Source organism: Oxyura jamaicensis, chromosome Z (genome assembly GCF_011077185.1).
Source record: "Oxyura jamaicensis isolate SHBP4307 breed ruddy duck chromosome Z, BPBGC_Ojam_1.0, whole genome shotgun sequence".
Lineage (NCBI taxonomy): Eukaryota > Metazoa > Chordata > Aves > Anseriformes > Anatidae > Oxyura > Oxyura jamaicensis.
The window spans coordinates 72,263,082-72,282,660 of record NC_048926.1 but is presented as its reverse complement, the minus strand read 5'-3'; the positions used below and the strand labels follow the sequence as shown (position 1 = coordinate 72,282,660).

The following is a 19,579-nucleotide window of genomic DNA, read 5'->3' as shown; positions in this document are numbered from 1 at the left end:
AAATGGTGTAAGAAGGGAGCCTGTCCTCAGTATGAGGAAGCAATAGATATATAATGAAGTTATGACATCAATAAAGTAGTAGCAGTTACTGATCCTAAAAGAACCCTAGTGTCTGTGTGGTCATAACGCCACACTGATTAACTAACTTATCAGAAGTTGCTAAGCTTAGGAGCCTGTGTTGAAAGATTCCAGCGAACAGGAAGCCACACTCTTGAATAACAATATGGACCCTGGTAATGGCAAAGAAGCAATATCAGCTCTTGACAAATGCCGTCAGTTGTGCACCCTCACATTCAACACATCCCTCCCTTATTCTCTAGGATCCCTATACCAGAGGGATGCCAGCAGCCTGAGAAAAGAAGTCCTGTGCCAAGGACCACTGATAAACCATGGCAGAGCAGTTGCTGTGGTGAAAACTCCAAGAATGGCACTGTTGCCATACTTGTACTCAGCCCTTGAGACATCCACAACAGTCTGTGTGTGACAAGCTGTCCAAGGAGCTCTGCTGGAGGAAGTGCAACAGGGGTACGCTGAGTTCACCATTGTCTCTTGTGGTGATCCTGACAGGAAGGCCACTGTACGTTGAGGAGTTTGTGATCCATGTAAGTGGATTAGAGGCTATGGTTTCCATCATGTTGTGTGGTTTCTGTCAAACCCTTTCAATTAAGATCACAAAGATTGTTTGGATGCAGAAATCAGTATAAAACTTAAGATTTCTCCCTGATGAATTACAAATTCTTTTGAAATATCTTGAGTGGACACTTGAAAGAGGGAAAACATCTGAAATTTTAAACCACATTCCTTATAGTGATCAGCACAGCAATATGTTGTAAAAGTAGTCTTGATCAAAACTGCCTATTTATAATAAAACTAATGGTTAGTAATGGTATCAAAAATGGCATTGTTTTCTATCATCCAGACACTAGAAAAATAGTTAAATTAAAAGCCGACAACACAGAATTTCCTCTTTGAACAAGCAAAAATTATCATTTTTTTTACAGCACTATATGAATAAGTGGCTAATGTACAGAAGGAGTAAATACTGCTCACATTATGCTTCAGGCAGAATTACATACAGAAGCCAAATTCAGTCTCTTGCTCATGATGGGTAATTATGCCCAATATGAAGAGAATCTATCTCCAGAAATAAACTTGCCACTTACTAGCAGGAAGCAAACATTTTAATGGTTGAGAGTGAAGGACAATTTATTGCTATATAATACTTGATTATAGACTGCATGCATTTGGAAATCAAATGTATGGTGGGCTTCACCACATATGAAATTGACTATAAGACACAGATAAATGAAAAAAAATAGGTAGAGTAACAACAATCTTTTACAGTCTTATTTGCATGTGCATGATATTTTTTGTACAACTGTAACTACTAATTCTTTTTTTATATTTTTATTTTTTTACTAAAATGTATATTACCTAAGATGCAGAGAAGAGATTCAGAAAAGGCACAAACTGCAAGAAAGGCAAGAAATACTGAAGTATGTATTTTCTCACCCTATATACAGAAAAATATTAACAGCCTAATTTGCTACCAGGACCACAATGGCACTTTCATCACACACCTGAAGCCCAAGTGCCAAACAAGAATGGAGTACATTTCCTGCATATCTGACATGACCAGAGGACAGGAAATGATTTTCCTTTACTGTAAACAGAAAAAAGGTTGCTTTACAATTCCTACTTAAGACTTTTTTTTTTTTTTTTTTTTTTAATCAGAACAAAGAATGCTTCTCCTGATTATGTGAAAGGAATTAGTGTTGGACATTATCTCTTCTGTGGTACTGTTTGATAAATGCAATTTATATGAGAAACTAATGAAAGAAATCACATGAAAATTAAATGGCAGACTGTGGACTGTGTAGGGGCTCAAAGGATGGCTTCATGGATATGGATGGAGGCGTGGAAAGCAGGCTAAATTTTATATGTGTGTAAGACAAAAATGAGAGGAAAAGTTCTGGGGAATGGAGAAAGATAGCTGAGGAAATACAGGGCAACAAGAAGATAGGTTTTACTTTAGACTTTGTTGCACACCTAATATCTTAATTAAGGAGAGGAGGAACTTTGCTTTTGTAGGAAAGCAGGGCTGTTTATACAGGGCTTTGAGAAAAGAATACAGTGGCACACATTGTCTTTTTGGAACATAAAGAGACACCAAGAGAAACCTGGGGAGTGGGAACAGTAGGGACAGATGGTTGCTGGATGGGAAAAGAGTCAGTTCCACATTTCACCTTAATTAATCTCCTCTTTTTTCCAGCATTATTACCTGCCTTTAAATACTATTTTCTTATTTGTATACCTGTACACAATGTAATACTTTAGCTAAAAGCACTGTACTGGCTTTCTTTGTTCTTACATCCGCTGCAGAGTCAGTCTACTGTGTCAGTAAAATAAACAAAACAATATGGGTCTTGGTGTAACAACCTAGCAATTTAAATAGTTAAGAAAAGCTCTCAGAAGCACAATGACTGTATGACATTGCAAGAGCAACATTTGCTACTTGGACAGGTATTTTAAACTTTTGAGTTGAAGTTTTACTCTCTAAGACTTCCTCTGCTGGAGTCACTGGAGTTTGCTAGGTCACCTGTGTCACCACAAGGCTTACTCCTGTACTTTGTAAAGTGGAAATAACTTTGAATTTCCTTCTCTCATCACAGAAAATTAATAATTTAAGAGTACTATAAATGCACCTTATAAACCGAAGTGCCTCCGATGATCCACACCATGTCTACTTTACTTTTTAATTCTGGTGAATCCAGAAGAGCTAAGGCATCATCCAGACTTCTGGAAAGATAATGTGCTCCTTTTGGGGTTTCCCTAGGAAAACCAAAATTCATTAAAGTACCATTTGTCACAATAATCAAAACAATCAAGGTGTACAGTGTATTTCGCTGAATCTACAAGTGATTAAATGTTTCGCATTAGTTCATTATTTTGAAATGTCTATTACTGCTAAACTGATACTAAACTGATTAATGCAGGATTGCTTAACAAATCACAATTTAATCCTAACTGACTTAAGAGGCTAGAATTAATATTCTAGTTAGGAATTAAAATTCCATTCAGCAAAACAAGTCAAAAAGTCCCTATCCCCCCATAACCTCCCCTTTCAGCCCCAAAGCCATTAACAACTTCCAAAGCAATAAACCTTTACAAGTGGACATTTTTATTCAATAATACTTTGATTGTGGGCGATGTATTCAGAAAGACAGCTCTGAAAAAGGGCAGGTTCGTATACCTTAAATGTTTATAAAAATAAACTTCAAAGAAATTATTGAATTTACCAATCTAACTAGGTACTAGAGAAATACAGTTAAACATGAGTCCAAAGGAATACTGGAAAGTGTGAGATGGTTTGTGAGCTAGGACTGCTATTTATTATGCAAAGTAGTAATAATTGTTTTGTGAAGTGATTAAAAAATAAATGAAAATATTAAAAAATAAAGGTAATGATATCACTCAGAATCAATAGCAGAGATGCTTCCTAACCAGATATAGAAGATGTTACACTGAGAATTACTTTATGAGGTACTGCCATATACGACATTTGGCACAGCTTTGTTATTTATTTTACAGGCTTATTATTCATCATACATACTTGAGCTCCCTGCTGAGCACTATATTAACTCTGTCTTTTAAAGGACGATGCTTCTCAGGAATGGAGAACCAGGTTGTTTTACCCATTATCAGTGCATTCTGTTTACCTGAGTAAGAGAGAAAGCATTTATTTAAATGGTATTTTTGCTCTGTACTAAATTTTTCAAGTTGCTTAGTGACATCTGCTGGACTTTCCCTCCCCCTTCCAAAATCAATTTCAGCAGTTAACAAAAGTACATGCTTATGCCCCAATTCTGAAATGAGTCACAGGCACAAAAGAACAGGTTTGTGGCCTCAAAGCATTGGCAGGCAGTTGACACCAATGTAATCTTATTCACACTGTAAACTTGCAAAATAGAAAAAAAAAACAAAAACAAAAACAAAAAAGGCATGTCACTGTCCATTACATAAACATGGGCTCTGCTAGGTATGAAGCCAAATTCACCTGCATGTGTGGGACCAACTCACCATGTCAGATTTCTTGAAGTATGAATAAACATTTTTGGTCTATTTTTAAATGCAAAAATGGCATTCAGTACTTGACTTGGTGTTTGCATGTTACAGCATTGCAGTTATTTCATCAGAAATAGTTACCAGGTTTGAGAGTTATTAAGAAGAAAAGTAGCCAGGTAAAAAGACAACTTTTGGGAGAAGAAACAGCCAAATTCAATTTAAAGCAGGTGTCCAACAGATGTTCAGTCATATCTTAGGATTCACCCTTCAGTATTATTTCTGACCAAATGCAAAGATGCATAACCCAATTATCTCTCACACACATTCTCTTGAGCACAGTGCTATCAGCACTTCCCTTCATTAGCGAGTGGTGTTGTCAGAGAAATAAACATGGAGGTTGAGACTCACAGAAGGAAGTTTATTACTGTGCTACACAGCAGGAGGGATTCTGGTGAAGAAAGCTTTTGCACACCGCTACATTCTCTGCTTCTTGGCACACCAGAGAACTGATGTTCCAACTGTCCACGTGCATTACCTAAACACCCTTCTCCAGCAGATAAGCTGCACGTAAGATAAGAACTAGTATCCAAAAAGACATGCAGCACCATGTTTAGGTTCTTTAGCAGTGACCACTTGCAGGAAACACAAAAGTTCAAAAAAACATTTTTTTTTCCTCATAGAGATTCATAGAGGGACACCCAAAGAGTCAGAACAAACATTTATCTAGACCAGTATCTAATTTACAGCAGTGGTCAGTGCAGGTACACAAGCAGACTAAAACCAAGATCAAGTGACACTTCTCCATGGTATACTTGCCCTTTTGAAAAATCAGTGACTGGTCACTTTTTTGAGCTAAAGGTGGTAAACTTGCTTTAAAGATTTATGGCAGCATTATCCATTACAATGTCTGGTTACAAAGAAATTTAACTGCCTGACATTTAAGATCATAGCTTATCAAAAGATTTGTAAGCAGGATGGAGTATTTAAAAAAATATATATCTTTTTTTTTTTTGGTAATGGGTTATTTGTGCCAGGTAAGGTGGAAACTGTAGATAAATAAAGACTTATGTTCTGTCCTCTTGGTATACAAGGGTGCAACGGGCTCTATCATATTTCAAAAACAAAAGTAAAATCCTTAAGGCTGTTGGAAATGAGATTACACATTCTTTGTGGAATATGGAATAGACCTTCAAATCAGGAAGCAGGAATATGTCACTTAAACATGGGCACGTTAGGCTTCCCAGAAGTCTTAGTGAACATGTAAACTTTGCTATACAATATTTTTAATAGCAGTGTGGGAAAAAGAAAAAACAGGAGAGCGACGCTTTTGACTAACAGAAGCAGTAAAAAAACAAAGGGTAAGCCTGTTGTTTGTCATGGCCATTATCCCACCAGCTGCAGAGAGCTCACGTGGCTTGGAGAGGACCCATCCTTCCTCTCTCAGTGCTTCCTTCCGACTCCTACCACGTACCTTGCACTGGTAGTCCCAGCAGATGCCCAACCAGTAAGTACCCGGGTTAGTCTACTGAGTTACAGAATTGAAATGGCTCAAACAAAATTTGCGCCAACACTAAAGACCATGTGAGAGGGCAGCAGGGATAACGCAGCATGGCTTCACTCTCATCACAGCAAATAAGTACCCAGTCAGAACAAGCTGGCTGTTTCCAGCACCTGCATCTCTGTACCTGCTAGCTGGTGCTGATTTCCACAACCTTTTTGACCCTTCAGTAACTGGTTTTGTTTCACCAAATCATCTGTGATATTGAAACATGGGATTAGAAATTAGAGAGTGACTGATTAAGAATAAATATATAGACAACACTCATTGCTTAACGTGCTACATTTGTGATGTACTGGTCCTTTGCTGTGCTTAGGCCTGCAGATGAGCCCCTGGGGCACCCAGAAACAAATCAAACCAACTTTATGGTTCGGACTGTGATCAAGGGCTCAGAGATAAGGAGGATTGTTTTTATAAGGACAAGATAAAGAATGTCAAACATGCAAGGACTCGAGATAACAGGACCCTCAGCACCCACCACCAGAAGGCACAGTGCAAGCGCAGATGGGAGGAGTTTATTGAAATAACTTCTTGGAGCTAATCTTAATACTAAGCATACTAAGCAGGGACAGGTTATGCATATGTATAGGCGTTCTCGGAAACTTCATGCATATGTAACTCTTTACTGTATATAAGCAAAGCAAGTTGCTGCAGTAGGGGTGCACGACTTTGGTGGGACTACCCCCCCGTGCCATCCAGCACTGAATAAACTTTACAATCTTACTGAGTGTGGACTCAGTTTTCTGCAAGTCAGTATTACCTTGCTTCACTGAGCCTGAATATTATTGCTACATATTACCAGTACAGTTACATATTACTCTGTGCAGATTTACTGTATATTGCTGCAGTATTGGTGCTGCATATTAACAGTTTTTTTCGGGTTTTCTGGCATGCTGGGATGGCTTCAGCACCCAGAGAAACAAGCAAAATTAATGTCACAAGGGTCAGAGTGGTGTAATGAATGGTCAAACTAGCCAGGTAAGCTATCATAGCCAAAAAAAAAAAAAAAAAGCCTGCTAATAATTCAGCACATAAAAACTTTGCCATTTTATACTTGTTCAGGATTAGAGCTGTAAGCAGACTCTTATCTTCTACCCTGCTGGGGTAGCAGGACTTTGAAATTGTATTTATTGGACTTTGATTCATCTTCAGTTTCTTTGCCTAGCTGAAAAAACCTGTAGATGGCGTTTTTATAAAGGGGTAAAGTACTTTTCAGTAAAAAAATAATCTTCTTTTGTCTTATTTGTAAAATTGGTCCTTTTGAACCATACGACATCTGAACAAGAAAGTGCACTACGTAATTCCATGCCTACTTTTATTGTGAAACAAGGATGATGGTGAGGCTTGGGAGGGTGTGGAAGGGCAGAAGCATAACTTTGAGGTGACTGAAGTGAAATTACCTGTTTTCTGTGACCAACTGCACCTCGAAACACATTACCTTTCACGTGGGACGTGGTGGTCATTCTCTGGAAGTATTTGTACTCGTTCCTGACAAGAAAACAAGCAGAGGATTAGGAGAGTTTAGGATTAAATTGCATTTCTGTGACTGGTAAGCGGCTGCACGGGAGCGCCGGGGGGAGAAGGGAGGCCATGAGGGAACCGAAGGGTAGGGAGCGAGTCCGGCTCGGCGCCATGCCTGGAGCCGGACCTTTGGCCTCGGTCCTGCCTGCAGGGGTCCACTCCCGGCCGGGACACCCCCAGCGCCCCCTGAGCTCCTCGGGGCGCCTCGCACAGCCCTGACCCGCGCAAAACCCAGCACCACGACGTGCATTTTTCCCGCCTCCCCCTCCCGACTACAACTCCCAGCGCACACCGCGCGGCGCCGCAGCCTAGGCCCGCCGGCAGCGCGCCGCGGGGCACGCTGGGACTCGTAGTCCCCCGCTCCCCCCGCTCACCGCAGCGCCGGTCTTGCCGTACCTCAGCGGCGGCCAGGGCAGCGTGCCGTCCTTCCCGATGCCCATGTTCTGGCACACGGCCACGATGGAGTTGAGCGAGCGCACCATGTCCTCCGCCGCCGCCACCTCGAGACTCGTGGCGCAGCGGCGGGGCGGGCCCGGGGCTGGCGCTCTGAGGGCGCCGCATCCGGCGGGGGCGGGGCGGCCAGGGCTGGGGACTCGTGCCGTAGTCTCCGAGTGTCGTGGCTATGCCTCGGGGGCGGCGGCGGGATCGCGGCGGCGGCTGCGGCGGCGGCTGCGGCGGCAGTGTCGGGCATCAGCCGGTGCTCAGCCGCTTCTTTGGGCCGGCGGCAAGCGGCGCGGAGCGGGTGCGGGGCGGCGGTGGTCGGGGAGCTGGGGATTTGGGGTTGGGGCGGCGCCGCGTTGTCTCCTGGCCGTGAGTGGGGTTTGGGTGCTTTCCCCCTCCCCTCACGGCCCTGCGTGGGGATTTCAGCCCCTCTTTTGGGACGAGGTTGCTGTGGGAGGTGTGGATGCGGCGCGGGGAGGTCGCAGGTTGAGCTGTGGGGACGGGGTTTGCCCGGTAACTCGCTTAAAGCACCAAGACTGGCCACCCAAAATGTGGCACCTGTTGCGTTGTGGTCCTTAAAGCAAAGCGACAGCACATCGAAATGTCGCTGCCGTTGCAAGTTGCTTCTGTGTATTTGGCCTTACTTCCTGCCTTCTGCCTGTCACAGCATGCTGACTGGGTAACAGATGTAAATCGGTGAATTTTCCTGTCATAAAGTGTTAAAAGTATTTGTCTGTCAAAGGACGCCCATGGAGGTGCAGTCAAAAATACTGTATTTTATGCAAACCTGGGGTTATGATGGGTGTTCACACCTAGGAGTTAAATTTGAACAAGGGCTTGCAGCATGGTGTGAAGATGTTCTTCCACCATTATGTTGGAGACCTTGGGAAGAGAAGCCTCTGAGAGGTGAAGAGGTGAAGAGCCAGCATCTGCCAGGGAAACTGGGGTTTACAGATGAGATTTGATTCACACACAGGGTGGTAGTATGGGGAGTGACAGGAAGGCTTAACTGTTGGTTCTCTGCTACAGAAGTAGCTCAAAGCTGCCTTTTGAAGTCGTTGCAGCTGCAAAGTGTTCCTTTTTTAGCACAACTGCCAGCCTGTTAACAGAGTGCACTGTTTTTCTTACTCTTGCGGCCTTGCATGTTAGAACTGTTTTATAAGCAAAAATGTAGATTATTAAAATAGTTAAGGATTTTGTATATCATAAGTTAATTTGTATTTTGCATTATCTTCTCAGGTTTATTGTTCTGTTTCATAGAGGATTGGAAAAGGAAAAAAAGTAATGAAATTTCTCTATTTAATTTCTGTCTCAGGCTTCTGAAGTTAGTGCAAAAAGGAGAACGTCGTCTGAAAACAATGAACCACGTGAAAAGAAGACCAAGGCACGACAGAGTACCATGGATGACATCTTTAACCCACTGAAGACTCAGGGTATAAGTGAGTTGACTGTAAACTGTTTATATTCAATAAACAGTTTTTCACTGTCAAACATGAAAAGAATTTTCTGCAGATATTATAGGAAGCATCTGTTGATTGTAAAATTTGAAGAACCATTGTGAGCATACTACACATACTGTTAAAGCACTTGTTTATGGTTCACCAGCTGGGTGTTTGAGCTGTGCTCTAGAATTATTCTGCAAATCCATTTCAACTGACTCAGCTTTGACAAGTTGTTCAGTTGGTGAAGTCCTAACAGAAATCCTACAACTTCCTTATGTGTGTTGGTTTAGAACTCTGTCTTTTAGACTTGTGCTGCAGGTTGAGAGGCACCTGACAGCTGCGTGGAGCCTGGCCTGTGACTGAGGAACCTAAAGTCCACCTCAGAGCAGATAGTTCCAATGTAGTGCTCTGAACTGTGAAATGACAGCTTCTTGATTACATTGAAAATGCCTGTGTTGCATCTGGTTTTGAACCAAGATTTTAACAAATGCTAGCAGAAAAATAAATCACTCAATGTAAAGTTTATTACACTTACACTTCTTGTGAAAGAGTTATACTCTGCATATTTTTTAAGAAGGCATTATATTCAGTTTTGTGTGTGTGATGGTTTGAATTATCATTAAGGGGCACCATCATCTAATAACATTGTCTTCATAAAAGCTATGCTGAAAAATAACATCTGCCAGTATTCTTGGCTGATTTTGTGGCTCTGCAGTCACCAGTTCAGAAAATAATTCTGCTTCTTTTTCCATATATGAAGAAGCATACAAGTGAGGAATATTGAGATAATTTAACCAAGTTAATTTTATGCACAATTCTGTCAGGTTGGCAGAATGAAAGCCATGGAAGAGGACAGGGAAGAGAGATACTAAGAAAAAAGTTGGAGTTGCCTACTTATTGATGTCATTCTAATAGACGTTTTAGAAAATAATTTGCTAATCTATTTTTGTTATGTATTTTTACTGAAGAAGAACCTCAGAAGTGTGAAAAGCCCCGGATATGTTTGCAAACTCTAGACAGACTGAGAGAATTCTGCAGTGATTCAGACCAGCAATGTAACAGAGTCCAGGAGGATAGTTTTCGGGAGAAACAATCTATGTATTTGGAAAAGTGTCCCAGTATTACTGGGAGAAGTCCAGAATTGAAAAACACTCTTCAGTGTGGGGACACTAGCCCAAAGGTTGCTCAGAAGGTATGTAGAGCTTTGGTCCAGTGCTGTGCAGATGACTATTTTTCTGATTCAAAAAAGCAAGCTTTGGCACAAGATTCCTTTTACATTTTAAATATTTTGTGTTCTGTCAGTAAATAGTTTAGCACCACACAATAGACCAATGTTTGTGTGTGGATGTTTTCCTGGAACTCTTGGCACTGCGAGCGGAATGGCTCTCGTAGTTCTTCAGAGGTATCATTAGATAATGCATTGTATCAGCAGTGACTAGAGAGCATAAACACTGGCAGCATGTCTCTAATTACATGTTAACCTATAATATTATAGTAACAAGTGTTCAGTGTGGTCCTTTGCTTGGCTTTCTTTCAGTTCCATCAGTTCTGACAGGGACCGTAAAATTCTTACGGGATGTCTTTGCAAAAATATAATTCAGAGTTTTTGCTGAGTTCTGGCTTAATTCAGTTGCTAGTATCTCTAACTACTAAATATGTGAGTGTTTCTTTTAATGTGCAGAAGATAGAGGTAGTTCCCATGAAAACTTACTGTAATGATACCTAAAATACAAGTCAGTAAGAGTGAAAGAGTATCTTGCTTGTCCTTTAATTGTGGGTGAGTTGAGTGAACATGTTCAGGGGAACCTTTGTGCATTTGATATGTTGGCTGCTTGTTTTTTGGGATCACCTTGCTCAGCTTGAAGTACTCAGGTCCTAAAAGGCTCTTATGCGTACTGCATTTTTGTTCCATTGGAAGTAAACTGTTCCTTAACAAAGCTTTACGTCTGATGGCAGTGCAGAAGGTTATACAGCTGATTTGATCTTTCCTGTTTTGAGGTTGTAATCTTAAAACTGTGGTGTCTGGGTTGTGTGAATACCAGACCAAAAGAAGAAGAGTGAGATGAATAGCTTGCGTCAATAAATTTATGCTGTGATGAGGGATTATGCAGCTGTGGTCAGATGGTGAATACAGGTTAGAGCTTCCTTCTCTTTTTCAAACCAGTGTCTGTCTGGCAGTTGTCAATTTCTGATCCATTGTCCATCTGGTTACACTGACACCAGGCGTTGCTTCTGTTAGTTTAATGTAAAGAATATACCTTAGCATCTCTCACAGTTGTGTGAGAACCAATTCTGGATGCAGGAACTATAAAAACATGTTTTACACATATCTTGTGTGAAAAAATCATGTAAAATACTTTTTTTTTTTTTTTTTTAAATCTTTGTGACATTAGTAGCATTAGAGGCAATATGTGCCTGGCATAGATAAACAGTTAAAAATGTGTGCTACAGTAGCTGCAGTAGAAGTGTGTGTTTGGCCAGGAAAGGCACCTGTAACTCCTTCCACCAAGCCAAGGACATCAGGTGCATGGATGTTTCTGCAGAATCAGGTTTCTTTTTGTCTTTGAACAGATGTGTTTATTAATCTTCCACATATCAGCTGGTGCAGTATTGCTGCCTTCCTATGCCATTGGCTTTCAATGCAGTAACACCTGTGTGCTTCTTATAGTGGTATTGCCACTGCATATTCCTATCCTTGGATACTTGTAGTCAAACAGCATGTGATTCCTGTTGATCGGTAGTTGTACACGAAATGATGATTGCAGTTTAACTCTCCCTTCATAGATGACAAGGCAGCTTTAACCACTTCCAGACAGACTCTGCAAGCAAGGTGTTTGCAAAGGACAAGTAAAGAGCAAGCATTTATTACTTCATATACACACTAGATAGCAACAGCTCATGACCTCCCTGGCAAAGTATTGCTGTTGTTTTTCTTTATATGACTTGTGCTGAGGCTGTGCTGGCTAGGCAGTCAGATGGGGAAGGTCTGTCTTCACTTCCTTGAATTGTCTCATCTTGTGTGTTTCTGTCCTCCTTTTTTGAGTTACCACATTTTCATGCTAGCATTTTTCATCCAAATTCCTTCAGCTGCTAACTTAATACCATTTCAACAACTCAACTTCCATGTGTTTTTATTTTTCATACTTTCTTTTATGGCTTTATTTCACATGCTTTCTCACAACAGTTTTCTCTATGAGACCAGGTCATACTGCTGTGCTGGCACAGACTTTGGATCAAAGACAGCTGAAGATAGAGCTTGCAACGAAAGGCTGAGGATTACAATAGAGACTTCTAATGCCATCTGAGTTCTAGGCATGGTACCTGTCTATTAACACTGAGCTGTGTTGTCTGCTTGTCAGATGGGTGATCCCCTGACTGTGTGCAGTTCCAGGAATTTTGCAACTCACAGCTAACATCAGAACTAATTGTTCTTTCTTTTCCATTGTTTTGTGACTGTGTATTTTTTGTTCCCATGACCCAGTGTATGTGATTTTCATGATCTTTCTTCTGAGTTACTGTTGCTCCTAAACACCTGTTTGACTCTGTTGCTTGAAGTCTACATGGGGCGGTTTTTAGAAAATGGAAGTTGCCAGGTTTATATTATAAACTCACAGCGTAGTCTCATTAGTCGTGTTTTGTGCCCTCACGTGCTTTAAAATCTTGTGTGGAGAGGTTGTCTTTGTATTTTATTTATTTTTTCACCAATTTTATTAATACATGCTGTTGTGATGTAATTTAGAAGGAATTTGATGGAAGTGAAGCTCACCTTATTGGTGTTCGCTGCACTTAATTAAAGGCTGAATCTATCGCCATGCTTGCTGTACAGAACTAAACAAAGTTGTAAAGCTGAAGTTGTTTTGCTGACACAGGCTACATAATGTTATTCTAAGTGATGAACAGTAGAGCAAGTGGGCTCAAAGCCTTAACTGTTGTACTGGGTCTGGCTGAGATGTTAACTTTCCCTGCAGCAGCCCATACAGTGCTCTGCTCTGCACTTGTAGCTAGAACAGCAGTGATATCACACTAGTGTTGTGTCTGCTGCTGAGAAGTGCTGGCACAGCATCAGGACTCTCTAACCCTCCTAGGGGTTGGGCAAAAAAGTGAGAAAGAAACATCACCAGGGCAGCTGACCTAAACTAACCAAAGGGATATTCCATACCATATGATGTCACACTCAGCAATAAAAGGTGGAAAAAGGAAGAAGAGGGGAGGGGTGGGCTCTCATTGGGAAAACGTCTGTCCTCCTCCCGAACACCGGCTACGTGCGTTGAGGCCCTGCTTCAAGGACGTGGTCAAGCATCACACATTTGGGAAGTAGAGAGTAATTTCTTTCCTCTGCACTTCCACATAGCCTTTACTTGTTTTGTTTTGTTATTCCCTTTCTCCCTCCCTCTTCCCCTTTCCCTTTTTTCCCTTTAGTTGAATTGTTTAATTAATATTTCCTTAATATTTTTTTTTTCTCCTTAATTAAATTATCCTTATCTCAACCTGTGAGTTGTTCTTTCCTTTACTTCTTCCCCTCCTCATCTGGGGAGGGCGGAGTGAGAGCGGTTGTGGTGTTCAGCTGCCTAGCACGGTAAAAACCACCACAACTGTTAAGGGGGTTAGAAGTTGTAGTACAGATTTTCTGTTTAAGAATAAATAATTTTGGGATGTTTGCTGTACTTGCATGGTGCTGACTGGAGAAGAAATATAGTTTCAGTGCTTGAGACAGCAAACAGACTTGTACTGGATTGGTTTATTTCTTGATTTACTGTGGATTTTTGGAACATCATTAATCTGTCTGCACTGCAATTACTCATCAGTAAATTGGAATGGTAATTCTTTTCTTAAAATGTTGGTAGTGTAGACTGCCAGGTTTTTGCAGCCTGGATGTCTCTTGATGTGTGCTCATAATACATGAGGGGTTTTTTTCCACCTGTGACGTCTAAAAACTGTTGTAAGACAAGTTGACTAATTGATGGAAAATCTTTTTCTTTCATGACCTTTTAATACCAAATAAACTGTAGTATGTATAACTTCTTTAATACTCTTGTTGCAGTTCCTGGGACTATTTACTGCAAGAGCTGTTTTTAGCTGTATTGTGAATCTGAGTCAGGGTCTGAGAGGTGATGAATTTATTTGACGATTCTTAACTGTTCTTTTCCATCTTTTATTTACAGGAGGAGTCACGCTGTGATCTTAGTCAGTTTTCTGCATCCCTTAAAAGCTATGAAAATATTTCAGATACAAATCTTAATAAGAGAACCAAAAGCATTTACACTCCGTTGGAACTTCAATTCATAGAAATGAAGAAACAGTATGAAGATGCTGTGTTGTGTGTGGAATGTGGATACAAATACCGCTTTTTTGGAGAAGATGCAGAGGTAATTGTTAGGATTTTGGAAAGATACTTGTATTTTGTCAACAGGTCTTAGTAGGTCTAGGGTGACTTCCAGAAGGAGGCTTCCTGGGAACATGAATTGTCTGAGTGTTTTTAATACTTGAAAATAAGATGAAAAATCTCTGCATACTTAAATGTAAGACTAGCCATTACGCATACACTTTTACCAAAACAGTGTTTATTATTTTGTAATCATAAGGTAGCGTTTGCTGTCCTGCATACTGAGAAATTAAGAAACACTGAGGTGCTACTATAATTACATGGCAGACTTAAAGCTGAAGCAGTTCCAGAGGTGAATTCATTATCATGACACAGATCAAGATCTACAAGGAATATATGAGCTTTGAAGACAGTGAAGCAAATGATGCAGAGTAGACGAATTGATAATGCCTGGGTGCAGAGAACATCTTGGATGCAAGAAGAGTAGGTCCATGGAAAATAACATGATGTTACGTGTGTTGAGTTATGAAGCCTAGTCAGATGCTGCATCCACACGTGCCAGAAACTGGAAAGTACTTCACAGCAAACACCATTTGGAAGTGATGGTTCATAAATGGTTTATGAACGTTTTGTTTGTGGTCTGTCCCAAAAAGGTTGCTACCAGTTTACCCTTTGATCTGTGCTGTTTCACTTAAGACCATTGAGAAGCTTCTCTTTGCTTGGTTACTGGGAATTAATTAATTCTTACCAACTTCATACTATTTAATTTGTCTACTCATTTGGTTCACTTATAGTCCAGAGATGTACCCAGATACAGTACCCAGATGCCCAATTCAGTGTTTAACTGCAGTTTCTGTTTAAGACCACCTTCTCTATTCTGAGCAACCACCTTCTTACTGAGGGCAGAAAAGCAAACACAAATCATACATTAAAATACCATATTTCAACAACTCTTGCTATTCATTTTCTTAGAAATATTTAGCTTCTACTTCTGTTTGATAATGATGTTTCAGTATTTTAGTTGATTAGCTAACTTAGCATCATTAACATTGTTCTGTCTGCATTTTTAGTATTGTAAAAAATATTTGAACTTTTGTTGAGCTGTGTTGCAGAAACCATGCATGCTCTATTTGGGTCATTTATCTCACTGTGGTAAAGGTGCAATGTAATAATCTGATGTGAAGTTTGTGATACTGAAGCCCGTTTGTGACAAGATATTAAGACAGGAAGGTGAAGGACCCACCATGGTGATCTTTTTCCTGTCACATTTTCATTTTGACAGTGGACTTCTAATTGTAAACATGAATTGGTATTGTCATAGAAACAAGCTCCTGTGCTGCATTTTGATGTGTTTGTGTTTATGGAAGTTCTGTTGTGACTGCAGCTAGTGTGGATGACCTGAACTACTTACTGTCTGACTCTTTTTCTTGTACGTTGCAGATTGCAGCTAAAGAGCTAAACATTTATTGTCATCAGGATCATAACTTTATGACTGCCAGTATACCAACTCATAGATTGTTTGTCCATGTGCGACGACTTGTAGCAAAAGGATATAAGGTAATCTCTAGCTTTTCATTAAATGCTGTTCAGTATAGGATAGCATTGAAATAACCTGCAGTTACTGTACCAGAGTCTTATTTGAACTGAGAAGTGGGAAATGTATTACTATGTGTTTCTGCACATAAAATGGCTAACTTTTCCATTGTTGCAATTTCTCTATTCTAGTGAATGCCATTAATTCAAATTGATTAAAGCTTCCTTTGCCGTTTTAAAGAAAAGTAGCTTCATTTTTTCTAGAACAGTTCTGGAGCAGTTCTTTTAGTTACTTTTTTTTTGTCCAGCCTTGCACTTAGTAAAGGTAAATATGTGTACTCCATTTGTTTTTCTTCCTCACATCCTACTTTTCCTCATCCCAGACCACACTATTTTTTTTCTCTTTCTGTCTGTTGTTGTTCTCTTCCCTATAACTTTGTGGTACTGTTGATACCTCTTTCTTTCTGCTTATCAGAAGATGCCTTGCTGAATTCAAAATGATTGCAGCAATCATTCTCTGGCAAGTGATGAACTCTAGCTAATTTGTTTCTGAATATGTCAGGAAGCACAGATGAAGAAGTTGAGAGGACGGTTAGAAAAGGATAGCGAGAGCAAAAGAGAAGGCTGTGGCTTCCTAGTCTTGTTAGCAGGATTGATGCTCGCCTCTGCCCTTCCCATTCAGTTTTAATGATGCACTTGCAGTTTGCACATCTTAAAAAAATCACCAAATTTATTTTTTTAAAAAACAAACATTTATAATCAAGGAGCTAATATTGTTTCTTTTCTATGTGCCTTTAGGTTGGAGTAATAAAACAAATGGAAACTGCAGCACTGAAGGCTGCTGGAGAAAACAAAAGCTCTCTCTTCAGCCGGAAATTGACTGCTCTCTATACAAAGTCTACACTTATTGGAGAAGATATCCTTTTCAAACAAATTTGTTTCCAGACTCTAATCTTAGGTGTATGAGATGCTATAAAACCAGTGTTATCACCTGGACTGAACATGAGTGTTTAGTGGCTGACAGGGAATAAAACTCCTTTAATTTTATGTTGTTGTGAAACATCATCCAGACTTTACGAAGAATTTACTCAGGGATTTAGTTTTGTTGTAAAACAGCTGAGCTTGTGTTTTCTGTAGTTGTTTTTATTCAGAGAGTGGACTTTCCATGTCTGCAGTGTTTGACCAGATAGAGAACTGTAGCATTAGTAGTTCAGAAGGCTGTCAAGGAAGAAGAATTGACTGGTATCAACAATTTGCTTTAAGTGAAAAGAAGGTACTAAAATCACTGGACTGTAAAAAAATAAATCTAGGTAGTTAACTCCTGGCTGTCATAACAAAGATGAAGCAAAACGGAGATGAAAGCATCTTTTGATCACTGAAGTTGTTTCTTAATTTCTTTCCTTTTATTTATTTTTTTTTCCTGACTTTTGCCTTGTCTCCATCATGTTTTTTCTGTAATATCTCAGATTTGTATTTACCAGATACTGAGAGCTGAAAAGATCGCTAGATTAATGCCTGTCGGGTTGCACTTAGGGCACAGATCAGGAAAGCAGATTACATAGTCCCAGGATTTTGACGAAAGGTTTCTAGTGTACATACAAACTCTCTTGCAATGACTGGCAAACTGATGAAAGCGGGCTCAGCAGTATGACCCAACATGGTGGACGGATATGCAACAATTTTTTTAATGAAGTTAATCTGATTCTCCTGCTAAGATGTGGACTTCTAAGACAGGCTATAGCTTGCTTTTCAGTTGTTGCATGTTAGAGCATTTCCTTCTCTCTGTTAGGTGCATGTGGTTTGCATATGTGATGTGAAGATGACAGGTGGAGCAGCCCATGTGCAGCATCAGTTGGTAGTTTAATATTTGACATAACTGCTCTTCCTTGAACAGGGAGACCCACAGACTTAGTTGAAGATGGCCTTTTTCCTGAGCTGATGAAATCTTCATTGTGTAATTGCATGTAATATGAACACAACCACTGACGTCAGTCCTGCTGACGGTCATCTGAAACTCACTAAAGTGATAGTAGGAGTTAAACTAATGAAAGAAAAATATATCTTCAGTCTAGCAGGCCAAATACAAAATTTAGTTGAGAAGGCCTTAAATCTAGAAGCACTTCTGAATAATCCACACAAATCTGTGTGCAATGTTGTTGTTTTGTTTCTTTTTTTTAACACTTGATACATGTGAACCCTTTGCTGAAGCTAGATGATTCTGTAGATGTTGAAGAGGTAACAACTGATGTCCCTGATAACTACCTCCTCTGTATCTGTGAAAATGGAGAAAACGTAAAAGACAGAAGGAAAGGTGACATTCTTATAGGCATTATGGTAAGTTTCACAGAGAAATTAGTATTTTAGGTTTTTGATATATTTTTTTAGGGGTTAGTGGTTGTCTTCCTAGATTGTTCTGTGTTTTAGTTTTTCTAGTTTGTTTGTTTTATAACAGGGTCCAGTATAGGTAAGATGCCATCTGTGTTTGAATTGTGATGGTTTAATACCTCAAAACTACAGAATCCGTTTGGACTTGATAGCTGGATATTCCCAATATCCATACTTTGGGAATAGCAATATAAGTGATAGTTTTTTGCTACCATATCACTTGAGAACATAGCTGTGTTTCAGCCAAATACAAGAAAGCTGTTAGTTTACTAACTTTAGAGTATAAACATTTTTAGGGACTATACTTTAAAGCATGCAAGCAGTTTTTTTCTCTACAAAATAACTTTCTATAGAGGAAGAGACTGTTGCTGTTTTTACTGTTTACACTTCACTTTGTATTTTCTTTTATGGTAAAGGTTGAAACCAGAACTGTTTAACTGGCAAGATATAGTGATAACTGAAGCCCATTATGCTGATAGTTCATTAATTTGAAATTATTTTGATTGTGGCTGCATTTGAATGTCACACTGCAGCTGGGAGAGAGGAGAAAAAGCATGGGCTAAGATGACAATTAGTTTCCATGCTGAATTGCACGTACCTTCCATAGACTTCCAATTATTTAGATTTGCATAGTTCTCGATAGTAGTAAGAGTTAAGCAGTAGTGGGCTTACAGTAACAAGAGCACGTTTAGATTTCCAAAGTATTGTTATGATTTACCAACACAAAGTTGTGGTAGTCTTTTGAACTTGCTACTATATAGATTTGAAGAACATAATTGAATTTTTGATCTTCCACTTTCATTAAGTGTGAAGGTGCTATGCAACTTCTGTACTATATACATTTTTTTTTTTTTCTGGCTTAACAGTTTGAGTTACTGAAATGCTCCCTGAAACTTTAAATACCAAATGTGTATATATTATTTTATTTGACAGGCAATCCAACCAACTACAGGAGAAGTCGTTTTTGACAGTTTTCGGGATTGCACATCGCGCTTAGAATTAGAGAGTTGGCTTTTGCGCCTGCAGCCAGTTGAACTAATACTTCCATCCAGCTTGTCAGATCCATCTGAAAAGCTCATCAACAGTGTAACCTCTATGAGGTATGTTCTATGGGGATTTTTTTTTTGCTTTTGTTTTTAATTGAATCTAAGCTATTGATGGGGTTATATCCAGTGGCAAGCATTGATGTATAGTTCCCTAAAAGTTCTTTTCAAAATGTTTGTAGTTTGCTGCTGGGTTGAAAATACTCTGGATCCTACTGAGTTCTGAGCACTCATTCTTTACTTGTATTTAGGCTGAAATTCAGGGCTT

The 19,579-nt window shown here is 39.7% G+C and overlaps 2 protein-coding genes across 4 annotated transcripts in view; one reads left to right on the top strand and one right to left on the bottom strand.

Annotated features, from left to right (window-relative positions):
• DHFR (dihydrofolate reductase) overlaps nucleotides 1-19,579 on the bottom strand; it is a 40,760-nt gene that overhangs the window by 14,716 nt on the left and 6,465 nt on the right. Inside the window, exons 2-6 of the mRNA XM_035309627.1 lie at nucleotides 9,003-9,005; nucleotides 7,541-7,644; nucleotides 7,062-7,111; nucleotides 3,614-3,719; nucleotides 2,706-2,832 (exon numbers count right to left, since the gene is read on the bottom strand). Of these exons, the coding sequence (XP_035165518.1) occupies nucleotides 2,706-2,832; nucleotides 3,614-3,719; nucleotides 7,062-7,111; nucleotides 7,541-7,626 (369 nt within the window). The 5' untranslated portion in view covers nucleotides 7,627-7,644; nucleotides 9,003-9,005. The remainder of the gene's footprint in view (nucleotides 1-2,705; nucleotides 2,833-3,613; nucleotides 3,720-7,061; nucleotides 7,112-7,540; nucleotides 7,645-9,002; nucleotides 9,006-19,579) is intronic.
• MSH3 (mutS homolog 3) overlaps nucleotides 7,729-19,579 on the top strand; it is a 119,752-nt gene continuing 107,901 nt past the window's right edge. The window contains exons 1-8 of one of the 3 annotated variants that reach the window (XM_035309624.1): nucleotides 7,729-7,886; nucleotides 8,901-9,024; nucleotides 9,999-10,219; nucleotides 14,190-14,393; nucleotides 15,791-15,907; nucleotides 16,682-16,799; nucleotides 18,072-18,217; nucleotides 19,202-19,368. In XM_035309624.1, coding sequence (XP_035165515.1) covers nucleotides 7,767-7,886; nucleotides 8,901-9,024; nucleotides 9,999-10,219; nucleotides 14,190-14,393; nucleotides 15,791-15,907; nucleotides 16,682-16,799; nucleotides 18,072-18,217; nucleotides 19,202-19,368 — 1,217 coding nt within the window. In that variant the 5' untranslated portion in view covers nucleotides 7,729-7,766. Of the gene's footprint in view, nucleotides 7,887-8,900; nucleotides 9,025-9,995; nucleotides 10,220-14,189; nucleotides 14,394-15,790; nucleotides 15,908-16,681; nucleotides 16,800-18,071; nucleotides 18,218-19,201; nucleotides 19,369-19,579 lie in introns of those variants that run through there. The other 2 variants (XM_035309623.1, XM_035309626.1) reach the window with 2 other exon arrangements.